This window comes from Crocodylus porosus, unplaced genomic scaffold, assembly GCF_001723895.1.
Source record: "Crocodylus porosus isolate Cpor-Errol unplaced genomic scaffold, CroPor_comp1, whole genome shotgun sequence".
NCBI classification, from domain to species: domain Eukaryota; kingdom Metazoa; phylum Chordata; order Crocodylia; family Crocodylidae; genus Crocodylus; species Crocodylus porosus.
The window spans coordinates 54,052,213-54,077,619 of NW_017728906.1; the positions used below are offsets into that span (position 1 = coordinate 54,052,213).

At 39.7% G+C, this 25,407-nt stretch overlaps 1 protein-coding gene across 9 annotated transcripts in view; it reads right to left on the reverse strand.

Annotated features, from left to right (window-relative positions):
* Window positions 1-233: 233 nt before the first annotated feature.
* The window catches only part of GK (glycerol kinase), a 103,248-nt gene continuing 78,074 nt past the window's right edge, over window positions 234-25,407 (reverse strand). For 6 of the 9 annotated variants that reach the window (XM_019529146.1, XM_019529145.1, XM_019529144.1 and 3 more), the window contains 11 exons: window positions 23,384-23,451; window positions 20,889-20,931; window positions 19,771-19,851; window positions 17,362-17,440; window positions 15,761-15,857; window positions 14,914-14,998; window positions 11,182-11,302; window positions 9,243-9,386; window positions 7,797-7,877; window positions 3,881-3,967; window positions 234-820 (listed from right to left, as the gene is read on the reverse strand). In XM_019529146.1, the coding sequence (XP_019384691.1) occupies window positions 807-820; window positions 3,881-3,967; window positions 7,797-7,877; window positions 9,243-9,386; window positions 11,182-11,302; window positions 14,914-14,998; window positions 15,761-15,857; window positions 17,362-17,440; window positions 19,771-19,851; window positions 20,889-20,931; window positions 23,384-23,451 (900 nt within the window). In that variant the 3' untranslated portion in view covers window positions 234-806. Of the gene's footprint in view, window positions 821-3,880; window positions 3,968-7,796; window positions 7,878-9,242; window positions 9,387-11,181; window positions 11,303-14,913; window positions 14,999-15,760; window positions 15,858-17,361; window positions 17,441-19,770; window positions 19,852-20,888; window positions 20,932-23,383; window positions 23,452-24,064; window positions 24,101-25,407 lie in introns of all 9 variants that reach the window. The other 3 variants (XM_019529143.1, XM_019529140.1, XM_019529149.1) reach the window with 2 other exon arrangements.

Here is a 25,407-nt window from a genome sequence, read left to right on the forward strand (position 1 = left end):
GTATGTCGTGGATCAATTTAACTGTAACTATTATCAGCTGTTAAGGAATAGGACATTTCCTGTGACCAGCATGCATGCATAAAATTGGTCTTTCAAAAGAATATGACCTAGCGAAATACAAAAGTGTTCTCTCCAAAGAAGCTGATTCCTCCTACCTTCTTACAAGAGACATTTATAGGACTTAGCATTTTAAGTACTCCATATTGATGATAACCTATGCACATACGAAAGACTAAGCAACTTAACGTTTAATCAAATATTAAACAGTGTTTGCAGACATCAGATCAGCAGAAACTAGTGACAATGTCTGGTACTGATGATGTACTGAGTGTTTTTAAAAAGTATACACCAATAAAGATATTCTGTCTAATGGCTACTAAACAAAAACATATCATTGGCAACCATCCATTAATGTAACAACTGTTGGAAAAAATGACCATTTTATAAGTTCCTATAGTGCATTATTATACCTCGTCATAGTGCATTATAAAATAACAAGGTCCTAGACATCAGGATAGGAATGCCTCTGCAGTGATCAGAAAGGTTAAATGTCCACTTTCAAAATGAAGTTAGGGCTTTCCAAAGTGTCCATTCAAAGGCTGCCGGAATAATTAGAAAGGGGGAAGATGAGGAAGGGCAGAGCAGGCTATTTCATGTTGTTTCAAGTCACCCTTGGGATGTCACTCAAGGACCAGGCAACCAGGGTTTGTAAGTGATCTAGTCATTCAGGCAGTACCATCAGATGTGGAGATGCAACTCAATTCTCTTCACAAATTGGCTGCATCCTGACAATCCATTACGTAGCCTCACTTATTAGTACCTTAAATAATAAAGATTAAGGATAAGTAACATAGAATGCATCATAAAACATCTCTCTAAAACCTGGAATAATTCAGTTATAAATAGAAGACATTCAACATGAGAATGACTGGATTTCAACCAACAGTAGACGGTCTATATAATTAGGTAGTCAACCTGGCAAATACGTGTTTTTGGCAAATTCTAGCAAATAACTCTGCATTTCCCAAGGTACTGGGTACATCTCCTCATTTGACTACATGGTGGGGGAGAGGAGAGAAGACAAAAATTAATATGGGTAAGTCTTTAGCACGTGGAAGATTTAAAAGCAGGAGCCATTTAACTTTGTGGAAGGTGGGATCAACTTTCAAAAGTTTGGGAAAGATTAGTATGGATTTGTATAGTGATTTAGCCATCCCCATAAGCCATCCTTTTGCAATTTTGCAGCCACCTCTGCATGGTTGCATGCAGTAGCCTATAACACTGAAAAAATTAAGAAACAAAGAGGGGGAAATGTACCATTTTTATGGAGATAGCAGGGAAATTTAGGGAGACAGATTTCTGACATGTCTTGGAATAAGGCCTCATCACCAGGGCCCATGTCTCTGTCATTGGGAATCTTGATAATGAGAGAGTGAGCTTATCTACCTGATGCATCTTTCAGAAGAGGCAATGTGAGCAGCAAAACATCCATACACCATGCTGTGGCATGGCATCAATTCAGATAGTTACTTTCCACCAAAAAATAGAGTCACTGAAGAAAAAACTCAGTTCATCTCCAAACAGAATTTTTGTTTCAGGTTTTCCCCATCAAGTGACCAGTCCCAAACCTGCTTAAGCTTGAACAATGTCTTACGAGATCGTAACACATGGATCTCTGCATGCTTCATATTATATATTTTGGGAGGGGAAAAAAAAATCATAACTGTTTGTTAGATATAACCATCAGGGTTTTCTCTCCCCAGAGTAACAGTCATGCTCCATCAGAGGCTCTTCACTAGAAATAAGCTAGTCATTTCTATTCAACTTTTGGTAGAGCAAGCTGCAGCAATGAACAAAACTATTGCTATGGCAGCGTCCTTATTAAGTATTGCTGCTTGTCATACTGTAACGCTATGGAGAAAAACTAATATTACATGGTTAACAATTGCTTTGCTGCTGTACAGGGATTAGTGTATATAGGATGGCAGAATAATTCAGGACTGAATTCAGCTAGCCAAATTATCTTTTAATTGACACTGCAGCTCCAAAGAAGTCATCAAAAAACCATGAGTCAATGGGATTTCTCTGCTACTCTTTTTTGTGTAGAATTTGGGCAACTGGCCTGGTTTTAAGGTATGTATGCTATAAAAGGAAAGTCCTTCTCAATTAATTCCTTCTTTACCTTCTCATTTTGATAACTGGTTGAAGTTTTTGATTTTTTTACCTCCTAAGCAAATGGTGGGAACATACTAAATACACTAAAAAGTACTGATATATACTTTCCTTCACTTCTCTTAATAGTGAGGTTCCTAGGTTTGTCTGAAAGCTGGAGTGATTCAGACTATTCTCCCCACACATTTTTCCCTGTAGAGGTCAGAAGAGAGCTGACAAGTCTTAGTGAGAGGGGATGGATTTGATTTTGTGCAGGAGCTCAGATATGCACTTAGGTTAACAGATGCACTGTTTTTTTACTTAGAGTAAACCAGAATTATCATATAAAGAGGTCAATGCTTTCCCCATTTTGGCTTTTTTTTATTTAAATTTTCATATTGCCATAGGCTTCCCCACATGTAGTCAAAGATTGGTACCGTAATTCAAATTTCCTCATTTGACCTGCTAAAGCTTTGCCCACTTTCACATACAGTTATTTATAAGAGCATCTACATGTGCCAATTTAAGGTGCATTAGCCATTTTTAAGGTGCATTAAAGGTGCGGGTCTATATGTGCACACCCTTAATTCACCTTAGACATGGTGATTTTAGGCTATTGCTTCCTCAGGGGGAATGTGCAGAAGTCATCATCTTCACTTCCAGCTATGTTACAGAGTTAGTTAGTAAGTAATTCATTCTAAACACTTTTTACCAAAGCTTTCTGTAAGGTCAGGCACATGCAGTCTTTAAGCACCATGCAAGGATAAGCAGAATTGAACAGAAAGAGTAGAGACTGAATGAACAGAAACAGAAACATTTCTAACCACCAGAACAATGGTCTAGAGTTATTAGAAATTTTTTAGCGTTTTAGTAAATTTTGAAGCACACGATGCTTAAGATTAAATGCATCTGCTTCAGGTTGAAAACATTTTTTGTTAAAGCCCAAAGATCAAACAAGAGATGTGGGTCTCTATGTCAATTATTTTTTCTTACAATGTGTAACTACAACATTCTTTTGCATTTCTGCTATTTTAAACTTTGTGAGTCTACAGTAACAATTTTTTTAAGTGATAAAACTGACAATAAATCCTTACTGCACATGCACACCGTCTCTTCCCTTAAAAAGGGCTTTTGCCCTGTTTCCTCTTCACACAGATAGACACATCTAGTTAAATATAATGGAAAATTCATGTATGCACTTAGAGAACACAAAGTGTAGAAAGAGTATAATAAAAAGTCCTACAGATGTAGCAAATTCTCCACAGTTATTTCCTATATCTCTTAAAAACTGATAAAAACAAAATTTGCCCTCTTGTAGCTTTAAGCCACACACTCATCATAATTTATACGAAAGTCCAGGATGAGGGCTAGAACTTGTATTTTTAAGTTCTGGCATATTGCAGATGTTACGTTTCTCTGTTAACATGCTCTATACTGCATTGGCTGCATCATTCCAATAACCAAACATTTCTGGACTATATATTACAACATTTTATGCACTTTGTGTAGAATTCTGCATCAAAGTTTATGGAACAGGGCATGAGTTTCAGACGGTTATTTTTTGCTCTGTACTTCCTTAGGTACAGGTGGTCTAATTCAAATCCATAACAGTTCTCCGTGTGCATGGGCAACAAAGATCGCTGAAAACTTTCTTGCCAAGAATGAGCAGATGAAAAACAAATACATTCAACTAGTGTAGAAATCTTTTAGAAGGATCTGTTCAACTAACCTGAGATGTACTTTGCTCCGATAAACATTATCATGCTACTCATTATATAAAAACCCAAAGGCAGACTACAGAAGATACTAGTGTCACCTGAAGTCATCCAGGAGAAGGTGTTTCCAGTCAAGCAAATCAAAAGAGAAATATATATATATAAATTGCAAGATTTGTGTTAAGAATCATATGAACAGCAAAGAGTAGTAACATCTGCAAAAATGCTATCAAAAGTTCTTCACCCGTCCACCCACCATAATTAAAGATAGGCCCAAACCTCCATATTTCAGGGTTATGTTGGCAGAAACTGTTTCTAATATTATCTAGCATCAAAATGCTCAGAAAAAAAGACAGAATGCAAGCAGCAAAAATTCCAAAACAAGAGTTAAAGCAAAGATTTTTCCCAATGGTAAAAGGAAACACTCAAGTAAGTATATGAATTTTTACAAAAGTCTGCCTATCACTTCAGGTTAAAAAAAGGTAAATACATTTTGGGGGCTGAGAGATTTTCAATGCTGTTGTTGAAATAAACAGTTTAAACATATGTCACTAGAGGCGAGGGCATTTCGGATGCTTAACAGTTTCAGAAGACAGTCTAAATCATGACTGATGGCAGTTTAGTCAAAAATCAACCTTTGTTGCATGCACTCACATTATAAATAGGCTTTTCCAAATATCCAAGAGAGGATTTTGTTTTGTACCCATTACCTCAAATGAGATGCATCTGTATTCTTTAAAAGGATCAGACTAGGTAATCAACTTAATCTTGTACTGAATTAACAAAATGTCTAGTTAATTTGTATTTAAACTGTTCTCAAGAGCCAAAAGTGGAGCATTTTGTGTATTTAACTAGCAGCAATCAGAAATTGTTTATGTGGGGGCTTTTTGTCTGTTCATTTTGCAATTACTTTCTCAACTCAAATACTTCAGTCCTGTTTTTTAAGCCTTGATCCAGGTGTGCAAAGTTATTTTCAAGTCAACATATAAGCATATTCCAAATTGCATACTTGTGAAGGGAGGAAACTTTTGTTCAAACTTCAACTTGTCATTCCCACAGAACATGAAACAGAACCTGCTTAGTCCTTCAGGGGGATGTGCGTGTAGTTTCTTGTGTGTAGCTTCCCATTCCAGGTTATTTCTGCATCATACCTGTTAGCTTTTGGGTTAGAACTAATATAGGAAGGGCCCTCTCAGGTCATTTTGTCCAACCCCCTACAAAAATTAGGATACATTATTCCTATACTAGTCCAGGCAAAGGTTTAACCATTCTCTTCCTGAAATCCTCCTATAAAAAGAGATTCCACAACTCCCCTAGGCAGCTTGTTCTACTATTAACAGAACATTTACTTCTTAATATAAATCTGTTTTGCTGCAGATTTGCTACACTTCTGTTCTGCTACACTTGTGGCCCATCCTCTTATGGCAGCCTTTCAAATGCTTGAAAATTGCTAACATGCTTCCCTCTACTTCATCTCCTTCAACTAAACATTGCTAATTGTTCAAACTCCCCCCCCATACAGCTTGCATTCCATCCTCCTTATCACTTTTGTTGTTACTTGCCTCTGGATCCAGTTCAGTTTCTCTATATTCTTCTTAAACTGAGGAGTCTAGAACTGCCCATAATGTTCTAGCTAAAGCCTAACCAACGCTGGAAAACTTTGCAAGGCTACAAACTATAGATAAACAAGCTTCAAAGGTCGGGATCCTCATCTCTTTCTTTAGTTGGGCTGCCATTTTTTCTGCCTAAGACATTTTTCTTTTGTAACATGGAGTTGCACCTCCCAGCTTTGCATTGTGCATATCTTCTTTTAATGAGGACTTCTTTACTGACTCAGACTTGAGGGAGCTGCAGTCTTCACTTGATATTTCCATGATTTATGTGACCTATGTTACCAGCATCCTTATACCTGTTAACTAGCTGACCCAAATGGAGGTTTCAATGGTCATAGAAGAAAGTGATAAACAAAACAGCAGCAAATCACCTGATGGTATTCACTCTAGGGTCCTGAACGAGCTCAGATTGGAAATTGCTGATTTCTTAACTGCAGTATGCAACCTATCACTAAAAACACTCAGTACCAGAGAACTGGAGGGTTGCCAATGTGACTCACATATTTAAAAAAAGGCTGGGGGTGGTGTGCAGGGAATTACAGGCCAATGAGACTAACTTCTGTTCCAGGAAAACTGGTAGAAACTTTCTGGGGAAGAATTAACACAGCTTTATCATATGGAAATCATGCCTCACCAACCTACTACAGTTCTTTGAGGTGTCAATAAGGAAGTGGATTGGGGCAATCCAGTTGACACAGTATTTCTGGACTTCCAGAAAACCTCTGACAGGCTCTTAACTACATTAGGTAGTCATGGGATTACAGGGAACATCCACTCATGGATTAGAAATTGGTCTCAAAAGGTAGAATGCAAAGGACAAGTCTAAATGGTCACTTTTCAGGATGGAAAGAAACAATGGGATCTCCCCAGGGATCTTTGTTGGGACCAGTGCCAATTAACATATTCATAAATGATCTGGAAAATGAGGTCACTAAAATTTGCTGATGACACAAAATTATTCAAAGTGGTAAAGACCAAGGCAGACTATGAGGAACTACAAAGGATGTGGTAAGACTAAGCAAATAAGCAACTAAATGGCAGGTGCAGTTCAATGTAGATAAGTGATGCAGCTGGGCAAAAATAACCAAAACTCTACCTAAATTATGATGGGCTCTACAACAGCTGTTACCACACAGGAAAAATCTGGGAGTCACTGTGGACCATTTGCTAAAAATGTCAGCTCAGTACTCAGCAGCCATCAAAAAGGCAAACAAAAGGTTAGGGATTATTAAGAAAGGAATTGTAAAGTATCACCATGCCCCTTTATAAATCCATGGTGCATCCACACCTTGAATACTGTGCCCAGTTCTGGTCCCCTCACTTCAAAAGGATATAGAAGAACTAGAGAAGTACAGAGAAGGGTAACAAGAATGATTAGTAGTATGGAGGAGCTTCCATATAAGGAGAGGCTCAAGAGCTAGGCCTATTCAGTTTAGAAAATAGATGCTTGAAGTGGGACATGATAAGGGTTTACAAAATACTAAACAGTGAAGAGAAAGTAAATAAGGAAACAGGAATTACTCAAATCTCACAATACAAAAACTAGGGGGTCAAAGAAAAACAAAGTAGGTAGTACGTTTAAAACTAACAAAAGGAAATTTTTATTTACACGCTGTGTGAAAAAGAAGTGTGGAACTCATTGCCACCAGAAGCTGTGGAAGCTCACAGCTTAGCTAGCTTTAAAAAAGGATTGCATAAATTCTCAGAGAAAAGAGATAGCTATAGTGCATGGGAGTTAGCAACAGCCTCTGAATTACAACTTCCTGGACCTTAAATGCTGGAGGCTGCAAGTGAGAGAGGAACAGTGGGGAAAAAAAAATGTTGGTCATACCCAACTGAGTCTCCATTTCAGCATCCGGTCTGCCACTGTGTGATACAGGACACCGGGCAAGATGGACCCATATGGTCTGACCCAATACATGGCAATTCTTATGAACCAAAATTAAGGGCAAAATACTTTTACTTTTTGCTTGACTTGTTTCCAGAGCTCTTTTGCAGCTAGGTGATATTTTTCAGTGAAATGAAAGCGTCCAATAATGCCTCTAAATGAATAAGTCATTAACCCCACCATTAACTACCTTGTTTTAGCAATTTTACTTTCCCAGTTACAGGGATCAAGTTTTAAAAAAATATATATTTTAATGCCATGTTTGCTTAGAAAACACAGCTATATCAAATGTTGAAGACTTCTAAAAATTAGAAATAAGCAGATCTTTGTCTTACAGGAAAATGCTACTTCTTCATGGGTATACAGAGCAATGAATGATTTAAAGGATGCAAATTGTACAAGTCAGTGAGTTATAAAGTACTGACTCACCATCTGAATGAGGTTCAGATGTCTCCCATCCCATTGATTTCAAAACTGCTTTCTTCCATCTGGCATAGCGATATTCACTTTCTGGAAACAAAAGAAAAAAATTAAACATGTGGAAAAAACACCTCTAAATATAGTAATATACCATTAATTCCTTGTCTTGCAAAGATATCCGAATGAGGACAAAGCAGTTTCTCCAGATCTCTTCTCAATGAAATTCACTCTCAGGAGAGTTAGGTTTTGTTTTCCCATAATAAAAGCAAAATCAGCCCCCACCCCAGCTCCCAACACATGATTACATTTGCAACTCCATCAATACCTCACACAGAAAAAAAAAAACCTAACAAAAAACCACACTGTTTACAATTTCTATTCTTGACTGTATTTCACTTTGCATAGTTATTTATTATCTGTTGAAAAGGATGTCAGATACTATCATTCTGACTCAATAGGGCCAGAACTAACTGCACTAGGAATAAAGCAGCAGAGAATCAGATTTCTGAGTTCAGCTTTCCTGTTCATTAAAGAGAAAAAAAAAAAATCACTGGGTAGGTTTTAAGTATGATTATTTGAAGCAGTAGCACTCTGTTTCAAAACCTGCTAAAAATTGTTACCTGCATGTTACTAGAAGTGCTGTCACAAATTCCCAGGCAGAAAGTTCATGCAAAGACCATGTGCATCAAGTCTACTAAACCGCCCCCCCCCCCAAAACCCCCTCCACCCCTTTGTCTTATGTACAGGTTAATTATAATGCCAGCTGCTTAATGTCTTTGTCTTTGGAAGTGCCTAGAGACAAGGCATTAATTAAAACATCTCTCCCTTTATAAAAGCAATAAATTTGTTCTAAGTCGGAAAAACATCACCTAAAAAACCCCAAACCAAACCATCAAATAATTTCTCTCTTCTACAGCTCTAAAAACCCAACACCACATGGTGATGTTACTACAGTGCTGTGGTTTAGTACTTTTGAAAGTACTAAAACATGGCGCATTACAGGTGGTTACTGCACCACGCACATGGTGTGTGGGTAGATTTTACTGTTATGTCACCATAGTGGCACGTTATATCGTGAGTACGCAGCTAGTGACGCAGCTAGACATAGCTGGTGATCATGTGTAGGGCGACATGTAGACGTGCCCTTTATTGATATTGCCACCAATTCCAGTTCTGCTACACATAAGTTTCTAAGAAACAGTTATGGAGTTACAAGCTCGATGATACTGACTCACTCTCAAATAAGTAAATATGAATACAAATTGTACATCCAATTTTCTAAAAGCCTATAAGAAAACACAATAGCATGGTCATCACAAGGTCAGGACATTTGTTTTAGTATCTGTAAAACAGAAAGACTGAATCTGATGTATATGACGTGTTCAATTTATGCTTACAAGAATACTACCAAAAACCAAAAAACATTTTAGAATCTGAACTGAAGATTTTTTTTACCTTCAGGATTGATCTGCGGTTCAAATCGTTCACATGTCACTGCTGTCAAGTCTCCAGGATCCAGACTCCAAATTCCAACCCCCTCTGCAGCTCCTGCTGCCATAGCAGCTCCTAGTGCTGTTGTTTCAGGCATTGATGGTTTTACTGAAGGAAAAAAGAGACACACCAGTTTTCTTTATAAGTCAATTTGCATAATTAAGTAGATCTACTTGGGCACTGTACACGTAGATTCCTTTAGACTTACTATATGCCCTCACATAAATACAATGAACTGTTATCATATTAACTATACCTCTGACCCTTCCTGGTCCCTTTGGAGTGTACTCCTTTTACTGCCTTGATCTAGCACCTCCCTGAGGTGAAGTCAGCCAATTTCCCAACTTTAAGATCAAGCATTGAACTGTGCTCTGCGGATGTTAACTGTGATTACGTTCAGTTCATGAAGCACTGAATCTCCAGAAGCAATGATCAGCAGGTAGGCTAATAGGATGAACAAAACAGAAGCAAGCCATTGCTTATGAAAGCTTATGCCTCTCTGAATTAGTCTATAACAGGGATGGCCAAACTGTGGCTTCGGGGTCACAAGTGGCATGAGCAGCCTGTTTGCTGCATGTGACAGATCGAGAAAGGGACAGGCAGCACAGTGACAGAAAGCAGAGCAGCAGATTAGGCACAGGAATGTAACTGGAGCAGAACTTGTGGAGGGTGCTGGCGTAATTTGCTACACATCTGCCAAAAGGGTTGGTTCCTACTGGTCTATAAAGGTGCCACTCCGCCCTGCCTTCTCCCTGATTGCTTTAAGAAGGCTGCGCTAGTCTGAAAAGCATTTGAAATTAAAACAAGACTTGTATAGGTTAGCAGAATACTGATGTCTAGCTTACCTTAGTAGGTAGTTTACACTAACAAGTTACCATCTCCCTTCAGTCCCAGTGGCATACAGTAATTTTAACTAACAAAGCTATATATTCCTAGTTTATATAGTCACATCAAGGAACTCCATGTCAGTCTTAACAAAATTAAAACAAGGGTTTGAAAAAGCTGCTTTAGTCTCATTGCTGCTGAACTTACCTAAACCTATTTGGGTTTTTTGTTATAACATGACAAGAACAATGCACTTAAAGTACTCACAGTCAGTTACTACTGAAGCAGAAGGCTTTGCACAAAGCATACAACACTGTGTCCTGTTATTGCATTGTGCTGCTTGGAACAATGTTAGGTTTCAACAGTTTTGGACGATACACCTTTATTCTCCTCCGCTTGCCTCTTTCAAGGGGCACATGTCTATCTGTTTTTATACTACATCCATCATGTTGACTGAGCACCTTGCACAATTCATGGTTCTGCATTTGTTTAATCTTTTGCATACTGTCTTATTGCTACAATGTGAGATATTTTTTAAACCCCTAATTGCAAAAACATTCACCTTTTCTTCTTCTTCTTTTGCTCTATGCAAAATCATGAAGCCATCCATCCCTCCACCTAAACCTCACTGAAAAATTAAGATGATACAAGGGGTGTGAGGGAAGGAGGGGCAGAGCTTACTACTAGCCACTGCCACTGCCCTGGTGATGGTATCCAGGACACCTGAAACAACAAGGGCTCAATTTTGCAACAGACTGAGGAGCTGCAAATTCCAAGCAAGAGCTGTAAGGTTTAGACTGTCTACTAGAATAATATTAAAAAGTTTGCTTAACTATACTATAAAACTTAGACCTTTACTAAAAGGCAGTAGCATTTCATTAACAGAATTACAGCTAGTTGGTCTTCTTTAGAGTGCTCGATTTCCAAACGAAACTCCACCCCTTCTCCCCCAAACACCCGCAATCCTCAAATCAGACTAAAGACTTACTATAAAAATGAAGATAAAACCAAAATAACTCACACACAGAATGGAGGATAGAGACCAAAAAGAAGTGAATAGCCTAGACAGCTACCTTACCTACTGGAATGCAGAGAATATCAGCTTGGAGCTGCATGAGAACCTTATTGTTGGTCATTCCTCCATCAACCTGTAACTGGCTTAATGGTATCCCACAATCCTTGTTCATGGCATCCAAAATCTGAAAAGGAAATATTACATTCCATATGTGTTACTATATGAGACTCATTTTAAATGAAAGGTCAGTTTTTGTTGAATTCCAAACTAATATGTATTCTGCATTAAACCATGATGGGACTGTATTAAATGCTCAAAGCATCCTTTTCCCAAACTTTTTGAAAGTTAAAAGCCTTAGCTTCATTTTACAAGTTTTGTATGGCTTTTGCTGGTAAACTGAAGATTCCTTAAAAATGAACTACAGGGCAGTATCCAATTTTCCACTTACTGTTTTTCCACCAAAAGCCAGCCAAACACAGAAGTTTACTTCATTTTCGGTGTAGATTTTTTTGTACAACTCAAGATCATATGAAGAAGCACTCAGTGTTGTTCCCAAAGCACTCAACTGTATTACTCTTACACAGATGAATGTTCACTGAAGTCAATGGGTTATTACAGTGTTGGCCAACTCATTTAACCCCATGCCAGACTCATGGCAATTAATGCTGCCACTACTCGCTCTGCTGCCAAATTTCTGGACCAGTGCAGAGCCTGTGGGCTGGGTGTTACTACTCCATGGACAGATCCAGCCCCTGGGCCATATCTTAGTTACTCCTGAGCTATTGCAACTCCATAAAGCTCTGGGCTGGGGCCAGAACATTACTCTGGAAATCAGTCAAGTAAAATGCAATGTAAAAGGGGGAAGAAGTACAAATGGGCTCGTCCTGTTGAATTTGGCATAGATCTACTTAAGAGGTCATCTTTCCTGAGGCAGGAAAAGTCTCATGTCCCATATGGGGATTGAACCCACATCCTTGACAGTTCAATAATTAGATGCACCCAACCAGAGGTAGATCCAGGACTTCCCAAATGGGGGTGAGGCAGCAGCAACCTGTATTGTAGGGGTGGCTCCTGTGGCCCCACCAGTGTGGGTAGACTAAGTCCCTAAAGCCGGTGAAAATCCCTCCCTCATTTCCTCTTCCTGCTCAGAGGCATGATTCCTTCTCTCTTGCAACTCCCTTACCTGCTGCTTCTTCCACTGCCCTGGGGCAGGGAAGCTCTAGAGTCAACTGGGCTGAGTAGGGGCTGGATTCAGCTGGGGAGGGGACGCAGACAACAGGATGGCAAGAGAAGAGTTCCTCTCACCCTGCCCAGAGCAGCGGCAGGGGGTCCCCTTTTCCACCCCTGCTGCTGCTCCTGTCCCTAGCTGAGCTCAGCTCCAGCACAGTGGGCTAGAAGGGCTTCAGTGTTTCCCCACCTGGGGACAGCAAGGAGTCAGGTGGGGAAGGAATTTTTCCATGCTTTGAAACACTTAAAGCCTCTGGAGACTCTTATGGTATAGTGCAATTCAAAAAAAATCAGGGGGGAGAAAGGAGTACAGCTGTACCACTACATCCTCTTTGGATCTGCCCCTGCACCCAGTGAGGCACCTCATACCATATGAAGGTAATGACGGCCAAAATGTAACACTATTTATGAAACACTACCTGAAAAGCAATGCATCAGACCAGGACTTCTGCTCACAGATAGCCAGCATAGCCTCTAAAGCAGGTTGAAAGAGGACATTCTGGAGACTTATTGACTTCTCACTCTCCTGGGAAGCTTACACACCAGGGCTAGGGATAGACATTTAACAAACCAGAGCCTGGACTGAGTCAATATTTGCAGGTTAGTCTAACCTGGCTAGGCTGAACCAGTTTGTAACTGGACAGACATGCTCTCTGGACTGAGGGAATTAAGGCACATGCCTGCAGTGGCTCAGGCTACAAGCTGGGGGACAACAGATCAGCCCTCCCTTTCCTTGCACACTACTGAGCTGAGTGGGGTGTGGGCAGGCCCCAGCAGGACCTTTGATTAGGGCGGTCTGCCTGCATGGTCTCAGGTTGTTCTCTGCTGGCTGCTCAAGGGGTGGGAGTGTTGCCAGACCCCAGCCCAGGGCTAGCACTCTGGAGGCAAGGGATTGGGGGTACAGTACATGCATCTGTTGACGACACTGAACTTTACAATCTTCCTCTCCCTGCTTCGTCATACTGTGTGCAGCAAACTGACAGGCGAGCAAGCCAGCAGGGGACTGATAACAGTGATTATCACCTCATCAGCAAAACAACAGCCTCTCTCCATCACTTCAAACTCTTCTTAAAACAGCTTACCAGCTGACCTGTTAATCAGCTCTAAATAGCCCTAAGAGGTCACTGTTCTGTCTGCCTATCCCAGTGAAATTGGAGAGACACACACACAGAGACACCTCTCAGCATTAGGTAGCATACCACGTGCCTAGGGTCCACGAGGCTGAGGTCCGTGCTGTGGGAGATGGAAGGGAGAGAAGGGGTGAGGGGATTCTTGCTTATGCAGTGAGCAGTGAAGCGGGGAGTCAGGTAGACCCTGCTGTGCCTGCAGCCTCTGCCAGAGCTCTAGCTAGGGAGCCGAAGGGAGGGGCCAGCCCTGCTGTGGACCACAGATATCCACCCAGCCCAAGAGCATGCCCAGATGCTGGGGGTACCTGGTTTGTCTTAAACCAGCAAGGGGTCTGGGACAGACATTGCATAAACCGGTTTGAGCCAAATCAGTTAAGTCTGGTACTACATTCAACTGGTTTATCTCAAACCAGTTTCAGCCATTTTCAGACTGGTTTATGTGCGCTGAACATCTGTTCTGTTATAGGCTTAAACCAGTTTGTGTGTAATGTCTGTCCCTAGCCCAAGGGCTTTACTAGCCTCTATGAAGCATTTAGCTACCATTTCCTAGATATATTTCCTTATCCTTCCCCTGGACGCAAGCACAGCTGTAAATGCAGAAGTACCAAATTGCATCTGTGGGATGGGGTAAAGAAAAGGTAACTGGTCTAGTGTCTAAAGTGCTTATACATGTAGAGATAAGTATTATTTTTAAATGACTCTAAAAATATACAAGCAGATTAAATTAAACTTTTAGCCCTCCCCTGAAGGGATGATTCTTCTTTCTACAGAAACCAGGGCAGAGTACTACAGAAAAATCTGAAGTAATCTGCTGCCTACAAAAGCTCATACTTCTCTAAACTAGTATGTCTCAGAGGTGGTACTTCTTAAATCAGGATGCAGTGTGCCTTGAGCTCCTTTCACCACACAAATGTTAGCTGTTATGTGTGCAAACATGATTCACAAAATAAGCTATGTTAAACAGAAACCTATGGTTTTAAAAACCATTCTGACTTGGTGTGGGCTTGAGTGCTTTGCAGCACACACATACTTATTTTTCCATAGTCAAAAAAACAAGTGAAAAATAAATAAATAAAAAGAGTTGGCATTTTTCAAGAGGTGCCTCAAGTATAAGACGACGTGCTTGGACCCTAAAAATGGTAAGATGAATCTCTGTTCTAAAAGTTGCCACCTTGACTTGCCTCCTGCCTGACAAATTAGCACATAGTATTCCATAAACGCAACCTATTTCTACCAATGTAAAGGCTCCCGCAAAATCACTGTTCATGAAGAAAAAGAACACAAGCACAATCACTAAATTTGATGGGATGTTTTCATTTACTTGTTCTGAGTAAATGTTTTGTTAAAAAGACAAACTTTTTTACAATATTCCAAACTCACACTGTTTATAGTAAACTAATTCAAAACAAGAAAGGCCCAGGAATTTCTGGTTCACTGTTACCTCTCGTGTTTGAAAGCAGACAGCCTCTAATGCAGCAAAGGCAATGTGATTTTTATTTGTGAACTGAGTAAGGCCACAGATAATACTGTTGAAGAGAAAAAAAAATTAACACACAGATAAGCAATTAGGAATCACTCATTTTAACCATACCATTCCAAGTATTTTAATGCTTAGTATAAAAAAAAACAAACAAAAAAACAACCCCCCCAAAAAACAAAACAGTTGTGGTTTTACAGGTAGCATTAAAAATAATAAAACCTATTTTATATTCCTCCCCTCCCTGCAAGTATATTTTCAGTGGATGAATGTTTTTGGTTAGCGTGCCACATGTTAGCCCTGCACTCTTCCCAAGTGCCACTCTGATGCCCTTCCCCTGCCAGATTTGCCACTGCTCTCTTCCCTGCCCAATTTGCTGATTCATTTGCTTCTCCTCGACTTATGGTCCCTGACTCATCTGCCGTTCTGTTTCTTGCCCTATCTGCCTCTGTGCTGCCTGCTCCCTCTCATCTGCCACGTGCCATGAACAGAGGCTGCCCATGCCACTTGCACCACATGTGCTGCTCTTGGCCAGCCATTTTAGAAAGTGGTTGCGCTTTTGAGCTGAAGAGCAGCCTGATATGCTGACTTCAAACACCCCCTGCTGCTCTCATCTTTTCTTCACAATGCAGTAGCAATTCTCTCAAAAGGACAAAAGAAAAAAATTCAATTAAATTCTGTGGCGTTCTTGAAGGAGAAGGAGCAAGTTCAATGAATAAGGTTAGTGGCCCCACCTACCCATTAGAAGTCAAGGATTGTTTACAATATCACCAGGCCTTTCTGCTCATATAGTATTCAGTCAGATCCTTACCCTCTTGCACTGGGTTCCCAGTACGGTGCATAGAGGCCTGAAAATGCTGGCACGAAGTAGCAGCCATAAGAAGTTCCCACTTCAGCAGCAAGTTTTTCTAGCATACACAAACACAGAGTCTTTACTTAGCTCTATGCCCAAATACATTTATAGAGAATCATAGACTCATAGAAGTAGGGCTGGAAGGGACCTTGTAGATCTTCAAGTCTGACCCCCTGCCTGGGCGGGAGAAAAAACAGGCTCAAATGACTCCAGCCAGGTAGGCATCAAGCCTCCTCTTAAAGACCCGCAGGGTAGAAGCCAGCACCACTTCACTTGGAAGCTGGTTCCAGCTCCTAGCTGCCCTGACTGAAGTAGTTCTTACGGATGTCTAGTCTAAACCTACTCTCCAGCAACTTGTGGCTGTTATTCCTTGTTATGCCAGGGGTGCTCTCCCAATCCTCGCTGGTCCCTCCTAGTGAGTTTATAGATGGTCACCAGGTCCCCCCTCAACCTTCTCTTGTGAAGGCTGAACAGGTTCAGGTCCTGCAGTCTCTTGTAGTGAAATAAGTGTTTGATTTGGTATGTTTTCCTGTCCCAGAAATTATTGTTTAAGAGACAATTAAAAACACATCTATGAAAACAGTTAAAAATACTACAACTAGAAGGCAGGCATGGCTATTCTGGCACCCAGACGGCTAAGCAATGATCAGAATTGAGGAAATTAAGATTCAAATTTATGAAGGAAATCAATGGGATCGGTAGATAACCAGCATCTCAGACCACTTCTAGTTAAATGATCACATCTAGGTTTAGGTTGCAAGACTTTAGAAAATAAGTTGGATATTGTTGGGTTTTATTTATTTTTAATGTATGCAATTTTATAACATTCAGAATTTTAAATTCACAATTTATATCGGGGTACAATGTCCAAACTGTGTAAGTGCCCTAATTCTCACTGACCAGTCACTTGAAAACAAACACAAAGTTTATACACTTTTGCAAATTTTACCCGTTACCCTCATTTTTAAAAGTTACTTTAGCCTCAGCTTCTGTAATACTAAACTGGAAACTTACATACTATCGTGTGTTTTTTCAAAACAGAAAAGTGTTAACTACCCAGATTCCTCTTGTTTTTTTCCATTCTCAGTCATCATGGATATCCTGACTGGATACTAAAATCATACACCAAACTAAATGCCACTTAACCATCATGTAGATTGAGACCTTCAATTAGCTCGGTATTACTACTCTCTTCCACAGAGATCACAACATACAAGGCCATGGTCCTACACTTGGGATCACAAGGCCTGGGAAAGAATTTATAGGTTTTATGATCCAAGTTTCAGTGAACTTCATAATGAAACTAATAAATTCACCACTTCTGTGATACTTTCCTAGATGTCAGCTTAATGTGGCTCTCAGCAGTTTTAGTACAAGTGCTTTTTTGCAGAAATCCAACATCATTACAGTATTTTGGGGAGCGACTAATTGCAAATAGCTGCACACGTTAGTCAACATTTATATTATTGAACTTCTCTAAACTTGTTTCTTTTGACTTTTCATTCAATACTAGAGACTTCAAGACAGTTTGAAGAAGCCTGCAAATTATGAATACTTACCAACTTCCTGGGAAGATTTCACAATACCAAGATTGTCTCTCAGCCAACGAACAACAGCCCCAGCTATGGCAACAGACCCCTACAGGAAATGAAGTCATACATTTAGTTTATTAAATTTCTATCAGGCACTAACTGAAAATTTTGTTTTCACTGATTATTTGTATGTGGTCAGAGAAGAAGAAAAGGAGGGAACACTGTGCCAACTCCACACTCTATGTGACTAATTGTTAGGATGTTTGTCATTCTGGTCCAATAGCCCAGGTTCCAACCTAAAGCTCCTTGTGACAAAAATACATCCACCAAACTTCAAGGATTCTTCTGATATCTGACAGGCAAGGTTCTTTGAGTAGACGTGATATCTTTTATTAGACCAACTGAGTAGTTGGAAAAAAGTTCTTGGCAAGCTTTCAGACACAGTCACCCTTCTTCAGGCATACGAAGTCTCTGCTGGTCTGAGACTCCAAGGAACGAGAGACGCTAAGTGTGGCGGGATGTCAGTGAGAATGTAAATAGAAATTAGAAAGACAAAAAGGTAAAGCCAGTAAGGGAGCGGGAAGAAAGCAGGGGAGAAAAAAAATGCCAAAGGGGAGACATTATAGTGATAAAATATGAGTTAGAAAAGAGGCTTTCAGTGAAAAAGGAAATAGTAGGAGATCAAGAGAACAGGAATAGTTGTCCTGTGAGAAATGTACCCCCACAGGTAGTTGAGTATTCTCATCTTTGATAGATTTGCAGTGTGTATTCATTCTGCTGCGCAACTGTTTTTTGGTTTTCTCCAACATATTTTCCATCAGGGAATTTGGTGCACTGGATGACAGGTATAACATTTATGCAGGTGCAACTGTACGATCTAGGAGTGGTGATGGTTTTGTTGTGGGTGGAGACGTGTTGGCAGGTTTTGCATTTCTTGTTCTGGCATAGTCTGGATCCATTGCTTTCTTTCCCCTTCCTTCCCTGCTTTACCTTTTGTTTTTTTAATTTCTATCCATTTACATTCTCATTGACGTCCTGCCACACTTTTAGCTTCTCTCATTCCTTGGAGCCTCAGACTAGCAGAGACTCCCTATGCCCGAAGAAGGGCGATTGTGCCCAAAAGCTTGCCAAGAACATTTTTCTAACTACTCAGTTGGTCCGGTAAAAGACAATCACATCTACTCAAAGAACCTTGCCTGTCCTCTGTCCTTAGACCAACATGGCTACAACCAAAAACCCAGCACTGATATCTGAAGTACTTTTCACGTACTTATGTGCTTAAGATGAGGGTTTAAGAATGTACATCCATATCTAGAGATGTTTAAACAAAATTTAGATACTTCAGTTGCACCAGTAAAAGTTCTCCAATACCAGAAGTTTTACTTTTGTACATGCTCATCACATCTAAGACCAACCAGGATACTCAACCTATGCATTCCTGTATCTCTGCCTTTTCCTGTCCCAAGACTATTTTTTAATCTATGAACTATTTCATAAGAATAGTGATATGTTTGTTTAAAAAAAAGAAAGAACCTCTGTACAAGATACAGCAGTACAAGCTGATAGTCTTGTTTTAAAAACAAACAAACCCTACTGGATTGACCTTTCAGAGAAGACATACTGAGGAATATCAATTTTGTGGATCCCAAAAAACGAAGGCATTTTTCAACATGCACAGAAGCAGACCATTAGATGCCAGAGGAACTTTAATGTTAAACAGTTAGGCAATTACAGACTTCAGGTGTCTCCAGAGTTAGGTGGTAGCCAATAAAGGGTTTTAAGGATAGCAAATTAGGCAACTAAGGGTAATGCTCACAACAAAAGTTAGGAACCCAAATTCTGCTGAAGTCCAAGAGAGATTCTGGAAACCTACTTAACTTGCCTTTAAATATATACAATTCATCAACATTTTGCTAAAAGCCTATTTGAAAGCTGGAAGTTTAATTGCTATGCTTCTCCAGGTTATCTTGGTTTCTGTTTGTATATTTTAAATTTCTCTCCTGAAGCTGGGTGCCTAACTCTTGGACATGGCAATATCAACACTGCAAAATCGAAATCAATTTTCAGTTCTTGTCCCCAGTTCTTTTGTGAACATACATGGAACCTAACAAGTCTACTAGGTGCTACTGGTCCTTCATTTTTCTGTAAATACTGGTAATGCCAGTGGAGGGTGGACCCCAAAAATCCCTACACTTGTCCTACACTTAGAAGTTAAGCTGATAAAACATTGTCTTGTTTAAAAAAATGGAAATTTAAACACACTCTCTTACTACTACTTTTTAGCATTCTGTTTGTTTAGGTTAGAAATAGTGACTAAAAGGTTAGAAATAGCGACTGCTATTTTTTACAGCAGAAAATTATTTATTCTTTTGGATGCTGGATACTTATTTTGAAGAGACTGAAAACAAAAACACAGAAAGGAATTATTGTACTTACTTCTAGTGCATAATATACAGGCTTGTCCCTGCCCAGCTGGTAAGCCACTGTGGTCAGAAGGCCATGCTCAGAAAATACAGACTTCAGAGAGAGACAGAGAGAGACAGAGAGAGAGAGAGAGTAAACTATGAACTACTTTAAAAAATGGTTTACGAATCAGAAACAACCGATACATAAAATACAAAAACTACTATATAAGATACTAAAACATCTTCAAATTAAAAGCAATTATTTTTTTACAACTAAAAATATCAAGAGTAGGAAACAATCTTTAAATGTAACAATATTTTCTCTGGCAAACTTTCTAGAAGTTAGCCAGTGGTTTAGCCTAATACACAAACCACAGCCCACAACCATTGGTACCTGGCCCTTACTGTTTACACGCATTGCTGGAGACCTCTATAGAGTCTTCCCAGTAAAGAACCTGGAGCCTGAAGCAACTGCTAAAAAGGAGAAGCCACAAGCCTGATGTCTCTACTAGCTGAAGCTGAAACATATAGATATCTAGTTATCTACAGATATCTATATCTATCTATAGATAGATAGATAGATGGCCCAGAAGGGAGAGGAATAAAAGCATATACAAGTGAATAGAGCAAGACAAAACTTGATGAGGTTCATGTCAGCAAACTGAGAAACTGGGAACAAGTTAAAACAATGGATTCTTGTTCATACATGCCTTGAATTAAAGGCACTGCTTTTTAAATCCTATAGATTACAACATGCCTTTTCCTCTTGCAACAACTATTAGCAATAAAGTAGAGTACAAAAAAAAGCAGTCTTAAAGTGGTATTGCAGAATTATCCCAAGCGAGGGTCATTAAATATGAGAGCACATGAACAAGCTCATTTTGCATTCAGGTACCCATTTTCTATTACTCAGCTACTCCATAACACAAGATTAAGCCAAGTGAGTTCTATATTATGTCATTTTGAACTTTATAAACGTATGAACATCCCAATATACAAAAAGAAAAATAAGTAACTAAACCAAGAGACATCACGCAGAAAAAAAAATATGAAGGGTTATGTAGCAAGATTGGTTTCTTTAGAAAAAGGAATAAATCTGTATGAAAAATATGGTTCAGTGTCAAGCTATTTTAAATTCAAACAACCAACCTTTGGACCTGTATTGCAAAGCAAGAAACAGCCTGTTCCATACCTAGAGTAGAAGAGAACATGTGTTAATTTACATAAATGTTGGCATTCATGTATCATATTTTAGTTACGGGGATGTCATGGCAAAGCCGTTTAGTGCATCAAAACAATAACACTTTTGTACAGCTAATGAACCAACTAGTTTAATAATACAAGTATAAAATACGCATTTGTATGAACCTTACCTTTTAATCACATCACCAAACTTAAAGCAGCAAGGGAATCTTGCTGCAATAGAAAAATCTATTACTATAGCCTTTAAAATACAAATGGCTAGTTTCTTTAGAAAATGCAAAAGAAGATATACAACTATGAAGAAGCTGCCATAAAAAAAAAAAGCTCAGAATAAATTATGGCAGTTTAGCAGATGCAGCAAAAACAAAAAGCTCTCTTTCTAATAATGCTATCAGACTATTACTAGCGGTTCACTAATAAAGATTTTCTTGGGCAATACCGATAGCCGACGATTAACCAACCATATTGGCTGATGCCGATCCAATAACTGATATTTAGTAATACTGTAGTGCAAGGCATTTTAAATTACTGACATAAATAAACCTTTGTTTGTTTGTTTTTCATTTAAACAGACTTACAGCTCCTGCCTGTTTTGGTCCTTAATGAGGAAGGCAGAAACCGCCTTATTCCCATGCATGTCACCCCCTTGCTCATGGTTCCTACTAGCAGCCCTGCTCCCCACGCAACCTATGCTGCTGTGTCAGGCAGGTAAAGCAGACCCTCGCATGGACAGCAGCGCCAGTCTGTGTGTTTAGAGCCCGAGAGCATGCTGCTGCTCCAGGGCCAGCGGGCACCGCACAGCCATGCTCCCATTAGCCATCAGGGAGAAGCCACTTTCACAAATGCGCCCAGTACCTAGCAAAGCAAAACAACCCTTGCGCGGTGCCTTACCCTGCCTGTGCATACCCCAACGTCTCTGCAGCAGCCTAGGTGCTCAGGCTCCAGCTACAAGCACAGTGTTGCCATGACGGCAGCAGCGGCAGGAGCCAGTAACAATCCCTCTGCTGCTGAGCATTGCACCTCGTGACTGCTCTCCAGCACCCCTCCCCACCCCCCCGCTCACTGGGATCTGTAGTCTACCGCAGGGTCGGGCTGGCGGCAGGGTGAAAGGACCGGACCACACTCGCCAGGGTGCTCAAGGCATGTGGCTGTAATTATTGGCTACAACCACCCAAAAAAACCTGATAGCCAATAACTTCTTTTCTCTTTTTAATCAGTGCTGATCCGATAGGCAACCAATATATTGGTACACCCCTAACTATTACATTGGTAACCTCTAAATATTTCTCATGTATTTTTCACAAAAAAGGTGAAACAAGAAAATGCACCTGGAAGTGTAAAATTTTATTTTTTGGACTCGGAAGACATTTTGAAAAGAGGGTAAGTTGTGAATATCTTCTGTGAGTTAATGGAACAAAAATGTTCTGTGCAAATCTGACCAGCAGTTGAAACTTCAAGTTCAAACAGGTGGCAAAAGTGTATATTATTTAGCAACAAGCACTGATCAGTGAAACACCAGGAGCTGCTATTCACCCAGCAGCAGGCTCTGCCTGAGCAGCAGCAACAGTGGGAGGGCAGAGGGGTGAGGAAAATCAAGAGGTGAAATCAGAGGGATGGGGGAATATGGTATCACTTGACTGCTAGATGGGGTGGGGACAGAGTCTTACCTGCTTCCAAACAGGGCTGCTGTGAGCCAGTCAGAACCTGGGAGGGACAGGTTGCCTACTTTCCCACCAGGACTGCTGGGAGTCATCTGCAACACCAGTTGTAGACAGATTCTCCACAACAGCCCTGGAGTGTGGGTAGGTGACGAGGGCTAGTGCCTTGCTCACTGCCACAACTGGTAGCTAAACAGCATTACCACATTTCCTCGCATACAGTGCACATGCAGATTTTCAGCAAGTTGTTTTTGGAAAAAATGTGTGGGCTACATGCAACCCCCTCCATCCCCCCCAAACAAACCAAAACCAAACAGTATTTTTGTGTAGTCAAGAAAGGCGTGGAGGCAAGAGCAAACATTTTCCAAGGTGTATCTCAAGTCTTCAGAGGTTGTAAATCACAGCTATATTGTAATCCTGCATTTATTTAAACTTGGGCCACTCAAATTGAAGTCAAATTTTAGAAGTTATGGATTTTGCTATGGAAGATGCAATTTTAGATGACTATCATCATAGGATATTTAACATATTTTTTCAAGTAAAAAGTTTCAGGGTTAAGTTTGCAGTGTGTTCAATATTGAGTTAGGCACTTACTAAGGTTAAAAAAAGTTACCTATCCACATGCAGGTATTTTTAAAAAGAAGAAAGAAAAACGAGTTGCAGTCACTTGTGCTCAGCAACTCTCAGCAATTAGCTAGGATAAGGTCACAAATCTATCTTTATGTATTCACCACAGAATGAAGATGATCCAATGCCATTTACAATGTGCTCGTTCTAACTTACGTATTTTTTGCTTGTCCATCCCTAAAACACATTTGTCCAACTAGTGCAGCAGATTGGTCACCCAAGCACTGAAAAGGAGAAATATTTTAAAACAAAGGCATCCATATGGACTACTGCTTAAAACAGAACTAAACCAGTTATTCTGGCCTACAGTTATGACCCATTTGGGTTAAGTGCATACATGTGAAGTAAAAAAAAAAAAAATGTATACACCTTCAGTCTCTTTATTCACACTTACTCTCCTCAACTAAAACCATCAAAAAAGCTGTCAGTTAGTTATGACAGCAAATCAATTTAAGGAAATTCAAACAACCAAATGTAGCATCAACACATGTCTGAGTCTGATACTCTCAACATTTCTGTATAGAAGTCTTTAAGCCTTTATTTGGTGATACATTATCCTCTTTTCATAGCATTTACTTAAGTGGAGCTACCTTCACAGATAATATAGATCAATGCTAATAATTCAGTTGGGCTTGATAATGAAAAGCAGGCTTGGATGTGAGCCTGGATGTCAGCAAGAACATACACCATGCTTGCTAGAATTAAAAATGACATGTTTCAACACAAGTCTGCTTATTCTGCAACAATATTAATTCATTTTAACACTTCTATACAGTGAAGATCTTTCTCTATAAAATCAAACTCTCACACCAGACTTTGAATTGGAGTACAACTCACCCCAGAAATTGGTACACCTGTCAAAGCTCCAGACTTCTGACAAAAAAGGCAAACATGTAAGATTGGATTATTTCCCATTTCTTAAATAAATATTGCAATAATTGTGCAATAAAGAACGATCCATTCATTTTAACAGAATGATGCATGCTTCATATATGTATGGAAACCAAGCTCTAACCCACATGAAAATGGGTAGTGACTTAAAAGCGAAGAACATTTTTTAGTAAGTGCATTCAAAACATAAACATTCAACAGAAGACAGTGAAACATTTAGCAAGAGTAACAAGTTTCTAACATGGTTTCTTGGTAAAAGCTGGACATCACAAGAGTGCCAAAAACACAGCTTGCATTACTTTTCTTCTCCCTTCACTGAGGTACACTCCAAAAAACCCCAAATTTAACTCATTTGTCTGTATTTTTACAAGCTAGTATGCAATATGAAAATCATGATCAATACTATATCATGGTGTGGCAAATTAGCATGAATGAAAAATGCTGTTCAGGTTTGTTTGGGTTGGTTTTTTTTTTTGTTTTTTGTTTTGTTTTTTACATGCCTGGGACTCAACTGATATGCCCAAGAGCTATATATAGGCTAATCCTACTCTCATCAATTTCCACATAATTGCTAAACACAGGGCCTGAAATCTAGGTTTCATGGAAGAGAAGACAATTGCCCACTGGGTACAACAATGAAGCTTAAGTGTTTTGTTCTTGAAAAAAAAACAATGCAACTTAAATGCATGAATTGCATCTAAACTTCAGAGGTGTTGGCTGTAGCTGTGGTGGCCTAAGGACATAATCAGACAAGGTTTAGTGGGTAAACCTGATATCTTTCACTGGAGCAACTAAAGTTTTAGTTGGTTTAATGAAAGGTATCAGATTTAGCCAAAGAACCTGATCTGCCCTAAAGCTGAAGGTGGATGTAGGAGGGAAAAAAATAAATACAATGAAGACTGGAAGAGCCTAAAGAGTATAGTCACCCTGGTCACCCACTCCAAAAGTAAAATGGTACCACCCTCGCCAACCCTCTGGAAGGATTCTGTTAGCTAGCCTCGTTCTACCTCTCTTCTCTTGCCTTCCCTTCTACATCACTTTGACTTTATAGGAATTGGATTTTTTTTTTAAATGAATATATGCTCTATACTTTCTATGATGGCTGCTATTAGACTATAAAAGTATGTATCTTGGATTATTACGTTTCCCATCTCTGTGGTCAAGATCAAGATTCAGACTGAAGAGGAATTTTTCCTGCGAGTAAATGAGCAGAGCTTTCTCCCCTCTACACTGCGTACAAGAGAAATGCATTGAAGCCACAAGGGTTGAAACAGTGCCTTTAAAAAAAA